This window comes from Papio anubis, chromosome 6 (genome assembly GCF_008728515.1).
Source record: "Papio anubis isolate 15944 chromosome 6, Panubis1.0, whole genome shotgun sequence".
NCBI lineage: Eukaryota > Metazoa > Chordata > Mammalia > Primates > Cercopithecidae > Papio > Papio anubis.
In genome coordinates, this window is record NC_044981.1 from 29184592 (window position 1) to 29191821 (window position 7230).

The following is a 7230-nucleotide window of genomic DNA, read 5'->3' on the forward strand; positions in this document are numbered from 1 at the left end:
AAACGAATAATTTTAATACTTTTACATTGGGTTTTTGTGAGAATTAAATGAACTAATATATGTGAAGAACACAAAACAATAACTTATACATAATGAGCATGCAATAAATGTAATTTATAATGTATTTGCAGTATATAAAATAAGGAATTATTTGTATGTGGAATGGCTCATACCTATAATCCCAACATTTGGGGAGGATGATATGGGAGGATTGCTTGAGGCCAGGAATTAGAGGCTGAAGTGAATTATGATTGCATCACTGCACTCCAGCCTGGATGACGGAACAAGGCTCTGACTCAAAACAAGAAAAAAAATTAAAGATTTAAAAAAAAACAAAATTAAAAAGTTAAAATAAGATATTATTGTGATCAATATATGTAATACATTTTTGCCAAGCAACAAAAAAGGGAAACTCAATAGAAAGCTGGAAAAGATACATCACAGTTATAATTGTTAGTAGAATCCTTGGATTGATGGAAAGTCACACACAGATACCCTGGTGTAAATCAGACAGAATTTTCTTACCTAAAAGATAGCAAAACTTAAGGCTATACATTGGTAAGACCAAAATCCTTATCCCAAACAGATAAAAATGTGAGCTTTTGGACCCCAAAATTAATTATTTAAAATAATTTAGTGGTATTAGCAACAGTGAAGAGTCAGACGTAGAAGGTACAAAGGCAATACTATTTCTCTTTATTTCTCTTTCTTTGGTTTTCATAGAATCATAGTAGGATACTGAAGATAATCATCTTTCTGTACTAATCGATGGAATGTGGGTGACCACATTTATTAATTTTTGTTGCCAATTTTCTTTCATTTTATATACCAAAATATCTTCCAAGGGAGCCCTCAAGAAGAGAAAGTGAATCTGAACCTCTACCTTAGGAAATGAAAGGAAATTTGACTAGGGAAAAATATTTTAAATAAACAAATAAATATTTTTAAAAAAAACAGTATTATGGAAGGTCAAATAAAATATTGGGTTGCTATTTTAAAGAAAAAATCCAGCAAATATGTTAAGCTATTGAAAACTGTCTTGTCCATGGTTATGAAACCAAGGAACAAACTATTAAGAAAAAAAGATAAGAAGAATGACAACAGAAAAATGGAATTCCACAGAGAAATTCCATATGGCGATCCCCTCATGCTGCAGGTGCAGAGAGACCTCCTGTTTATTCTCACGACAATCCTTCTCAGCACCCAGGGGACAGTTTCTCTCAGGTTTTTATGTCTAGAGATCTGCAGCCCATTGGAAGGCAGGCAGATTTTCAGAGAGGAAACAATTTTTGAAGATAATTTATGCTGCAATCCCAACATCAACCATCACTTCAAATATTTTTCTATTTATAATTACTGGGAGTGTAAATCTGAAAAGCTCTTTTACCTGTGATTCTGAACACACAATCAGGTGAGAGAATAGAATAGGAGACAGGCTGGGAAGCTGTTCATATTTTTTATCTGTTCATGAGTGACCTGACTGCTTGCGAGTATTAAAGTTAGATGCCCAGGGCTTCGCGCTGGTTTCCTATTTTTGTGATGGAGTCTTCATTGTGGTTGTAGATTATGAAAGCATTTTGTTTTCCGCACTTGTATTGCCAAGTCTCCTTCTCCATTCAACGTGCCTGGTTCTCTACATATTCGCTAAAGCAAATCTGAAATCCCTAAATATTGAAATTGCAGTGAAAGAGATATTTTCATACAGAGAAGCTGGCTAAACAACATTCTTTAAACATTAGGAAAATGTTGTTTTATTATTTATTATTTTTTAAATTTTCTTTTTACCAAATAGATTTTTGATACGATTTTATTTTATGGGTCAGAGAACCAAAAATAATATTTTAGCTGTCATTTGTACTTTTAAAAGACACGGTAAAGTTTTGAAAAATATGCAACATACATGGCTATCAAAGAAAGCTACTTTAAGTTGTTTGAAGGCAGTCCTTCGTGGAGGTGTGGTAAAGGTTAGATAATTTCTCAAAATTTCCTCCAGCTGTAAAGCCAAATACCCTATGGGCTCCCTAGAAGTGTTTCCTAGTTCATTATTTTTTTTTAACTTTAGTCACACCAAATCATTTTGTTCTCTCATCAGTATTTTTTCAACTTTGAATTATTCCCTGTTTATAGGAAACACTCTAATGTCTGCATCTTTCTTCTGATTTCCTAATAGTTGTTCTTCTTTTCTAAGTGCCTTCCATTTCTAAGGATTTCCCACACATTCTTGCTTCTTTCCTCCTAATATGCAAAAGTTAATCCACTACGTTTGTACAAGAAAGGAACAAACAGGAAGCTATTTCACAAAATTATGTCTGCTTTTGTCAGTGCACCTGTAGAAGATAATCCCAAGTACTTTGCAAATAACGTAAGAAAAAACCTTCAAAAGATATGTCTGCCTTTCAATAAACAGAATAAATTTAGTCAAATATTAAACCTCATTATAATTATCTTACTTATAATCCCTCATGTGTTTTAACAGTTACTAAAAAATTCTATTATTTCAATTCTGCAAAAGAAAGAAAAATGAATACCTTTCATTCATAGAAAATGGAAATGTTATTAGATGGAAAGAAGGGGCAAACAGAGAAAACACATTTTACAAATGAAAAGGGCTAGAAATGTGTGGTAGCTTTGGAGAGAACTGATAGGAAGCCAACAGACCTCTGGGTTGGTCGAGGAGAACCTGACTGTCAGTGCCACATTAATGAAACTAGAAGAAAAGAGAGAAAATTCACTTGAGATACAATGTTTCTTCACATCTAAAAAGTGAGTTTATTTCAGGCAAAATAAAAATAAGCCTTAAGAAAATGCATCACAAGACAGGGTTTTCAGTGGTCTAAATTCATAAATACTTTAGAAGAAGACACTATTTAAAATGAAGGAAGAATTGTTGAGTCTATTGGAAGAGCTTTTCTTATTCAGAGATTCAGAGATGTGAAAAAGGAAAATGTCCCAGTGCAACTGGCAACTAGAGGAACAATAACGTTTGTTGTGAAGTAAGTATTTGGGATTTACTTTGAAAAAAATTAAAGGCTTAGATAAGAAGAAACTAAGCACATTATCTGATATAGCACTGATAAAACTTCAAATATACCTCAGGTTAATATTTGATTGATGTATTTTTTTTTTCCTATCCCAGTAGAGCTCCATGACATTGCCAGAGATGTGGGTTAGAAAGAGATCAGTAAGAGAACATCTCTGGCCTCATCTACGTTTTAAGATGAGAACAAAACAATTACTACTATTTTAAAGAGGTTTTTATATCTCTTTAAAGACTTTGTGATTATAATGAGTTCATCTTTATCTTTCTCTCTTAAGTCAAAAAATTTCAGGTGCCATTTTCCTGGGTCAAGAGATATCCAAGTGGTGGTGCACTTAAAAATTGCCCCCTATTAACGCTGACTTGGGATAGGAAAGGAAAGTTGTATCGGAATACGGATGTTCACAACCAGAGAAGATTGTAAGTTAGCAACATATTCTAAATCCCCAGAAGAAAGAAATATGTTAATGATAAACTTAATTTTAAAAACTGGTTATGTCATAGTCCATAACATGCATGAATCCTTAATATTGAAGAGACCAACAGCTAAGCTAAGTTCTGTACAACTTCTGAGGTTTGGAACAAGTACAACAACAGTACTCTCCTTCCAAGTAGCTTTGGCTTGGTGAGAAAATTCTGAGCTGGAAGGATTCTGGTTGCGATTAGTGTTCCATACATTATTTTGTCTTTTTTCTGAAGTGATGCTGAATACAACCTCAGTCACCGAATTTCTCCTCTTGGGAGTGACAGACACTCAAGAACTGCAACCTTTTCTCTTCGTGGTTTTCCTCACCATCTACTTCATCAGTGTGGCTGGGAATGGAGTCATTCTGATGATTGTCATCTCTGATCCTAGACTCCATTCCCCTATGTATTTCTTCCTGGGAAACCTGTCCTGCCTGGATATCTGCTACTCTACGGTGACACTGCCAAAGATGCTGCAGAACTTCCTCTCTACACACAAAGCAATTTCTTTCTTGGGATGCATAAGCCAGCTCCATTTCTTCCACTTCCTGGGCAGCACAGAGGCCATGCTGTTGGCCGTGATGGCATTTGACCGCTTTGTGGCTATCTGCAAGCCACTTCGCTACACTGTCATCATGAGCCCTCAGCTCTGTACCCAGATGGCCATCACAATCTGGACCATTGGTTTCTTTCATGCCCTGCTGCACTCCGTAATGACTTCTCGCTTGAACTTCTGTGGTTCCAACTGTATCCATCACTTCTTCTGTGATGTGAAGCCGTTGCTAAAGCTGGCCTGTGGGAACACTGAGCTTAATCAGTGGCTGCTCAGTACTGTCACAGGGACAATTGCCATGGGCCCCTTCTTTCTGACACTTCTCTCCTATTTCTACATTATCACCTACCTCTCCTTCAAGACCCATTCTTGTAGCATGCTCCACAAAGCACTGTCCACTTGTGCCTCCCACTTCATGGTAGTTATTCTTTTGTATGCACCTGTTCTCTTCACCTACATTCATCCTGCCTCAGGGACCTCCATGGACCAGGACCGGATCATTGCCATCATGTACACTGTGGTCACTCCAGTACTAAACCCACTGATCTACACTTTGAGGAACAAGGAAGTGAAGGGGGCCTTGGGTAGAGTGATCAGAAGGCTTTGATTTGAATAAACCAGAGAACTCTTCAGAGGCATAAATAACCAGCAATGGAAACGTAGAGACATGTAATTTTACTGCTTCTCAGATGATTTATAAGTGTAAAATAGAGGCAATTGGATAAAAGAAAAAAAAGTCCTATCTAGTTGTAGTAAACAATACATTTCTAAGTAATATGAGGAATACTTGAATATGCAAGACACTAGCCATGGAACCCTAATGCCAAAAATTTTTTGGAATTATCAGTTGATAAAATTGACTGGTTATGTATTCTAACATGTACTTGTATGCAGTTGCATATAGAATTATGCCTGTATTGCCCATGTATTGTATACATAGATCATATTTAGGACTGTTTGTCTGTAAGATCCTTTTAGTTTAACACATTTTAGTCTGATCAATAGAATGGTTATGCTTTTTTATTTTAAAGATTGCCATGTAGGGCTATGTTTATTCAATTGGAAAAGTAAATACTAACTTGCATATTATTTAAATAAATTTTAAAGAGGTATGTCATAATTTCTTTTTAGTTTGGCTGGTTTTTATTCTTTTAATAGTGATTCAAAATACAAAAGACATAGAAAGGTGTCAAATGTTTCTCTCCCGTCTCTGCCCTCCTGCCACTCACTTACTCTTCATATATAATCAATGTAACCAGTTGTTTATCTGTCCTCACAGAGATCCTTTATGCTACAGGGTCAAATACAAATATTTTCTTTAAAAAAGAATGGCAATGAACAATACATGTTATATGAACAAACCAATGTTGAGGACAATGTGTATCTTGGAAACCTTTCCCTAATAGTACATAGAGCTTCTTTATTTTTTTAACATGCATGGTATATGCCACTTTGTTCATGTATTATACTTGATAGATCATTCTCCTGTCATTGGACATCTATGTTATTTCCAATCACATGTTGCAGTGTATAATCTTGTATACACGTCATTCCACATATGTGCAAGTCTACTTGTAGGACAAATTTCCAGACATGGAAATGTTAGGTCAAGGGATATAGTTATTGTAATTCAGATAGATACTGCCAAATACACTGAATATGAACGATGCCAATGACTTATTTTATAGATGCTTCCCTGAAAATATTCTACTTTTACAGCCTGGTTATGTAATAAATGACATCCTAAAGACACCTTCCATAACATGGAAGTCTGTATAATTTTCCCATTGTTATAGAAAGTTTTCAGACTATTTGAAGCCCAAGCAAGACAGCAACTGGGAGAAAGGAAAAACTAAGAATCCAGCAACTCTTGTCATTCTTAGCTGGTACGCATGCAACATGGAGTATTTTCCCTACTTCAGCATAAAATACTTTAAACTTTCCTGTTATTACACCAACACTTACTCATGGTGAAAAATGAATCAAGCATGTTGTTTATTATTTTAATCAAAAATAGCTCTACAGGTGTTAGATTTATGAAAGTCCTGCACAAAAGAACTTTACTAAATCAAGGCTGCCTTAAGAGACCCACCCTATAGCTAAAGAAAAAGAATCTCACACAGAGGACATGCTGCAGAGAGAATGAACTACTGAAACACACTGGACTGTTTCATTTTCTTTCTAACACACAAAGAATAGGAAAGAGTGGAAAAAGGGAAGAAACTTTTACTAAAAGTTAACAGTTTTATTTTTACATTTTACAATACAAATGAAAAATGCTTTTTAAGTAATAAAATAAGTAATTAAAATAAGCAAATAAATAATTAAACTGAATGACATTGCAATCACTAATTAAGACATAAAACAACTGATTGTTCAGCTAAGAGTTCTGGTACCTATATCTTCAGAGACATTTCAGAAGTGAACTGGCCAGACTTCAAGGATTACTATGAAATGCCATTAAAAGTGGAACTGGGTTAAAAAAAAAAAAAAAAAAACCCTCAACAATCACTTTGTATCTCATTAGAGTGTTATAACCATATCAATCAACCCTTGGTCATGAAAGATGATGACTTTAAACACGCTATTATTTTGGTTTCGTTTTCCTGTATCTGTCCTTACTTTTCCTGTATCTGTCCTTACTTTGACAGATTGTAATGCATGTAATATGATGTGATACAGGTGAAATACAAAAAAATTCGTGATATTTTTTTTCTTTTCCTTTGGTACCAAACTCATACTAAGTGAAAACAATGAAATCATAATTGCGGAGGTATTTCTGGAGCTAATAGAAAAGAATAGGTATGATGTTTCTTAGATTCTAAGTACCTAGAAGTGGATTCTGGCCCTGAAAAGATGTGATATGCCAACATTTGTAAGTGTTTAGAGATACAAATAGACAACACTATGGAAGCTATGTTGAGTGGGTGGGCTGACTATTCAAAACCCCTGCCTTCACTTTCGCAAACGCAAATGATCTGACTTCTCTCTGGTACTTCTTTTTTTTTATTATTCTTTAAGTTCTAGGGTACATGTGCACAATGTGTAGGTTTATTACATATGTATACATGTGCCATGTTGGTGTGCTGTACCCATCAACTAGTAATTTACATTAGGTATATCTCCTAATGCTATCCCTCCCCACAATAGGCCCCGGTGTGTGATGTTCCCCTTC

The 7230-nt window shown here is 35.1% G+C and overlaps 1 protein-coding gene across 1 annotated transcript; it reads left to right on the top strand.

Moving 5' to 3' along the window:
- Positions 1-1827: 1827 nt before the first annotated feature.
- On the top strand, positions 1828-6588 carry LOC116275266 (olfactory receptor 12D2). The gene has a single exon (XM_031667015.1). The coding sequence runs from the start codon at positions 3739-3741 to the stop codon at positions 4660-4662; it is 924 nt and encodes a 307-aa protein (XP_031522875.1). The 5' UTR covers positions 1828-3738; the 3' UTR covers positions 4663-6588.
- Positions 6589-7230: the final 642 nt, after the last annotated feature.

What these genes read in the sequence shown, in the direction of transcription:
- LOC116275266 (XM_031667015.1), top strand. Translation starts at nt 3,739, where the DNA reads ATGCTGAATACAACCTCAGTCACCGAATTTCTCCTCTTGGGAGTGACA.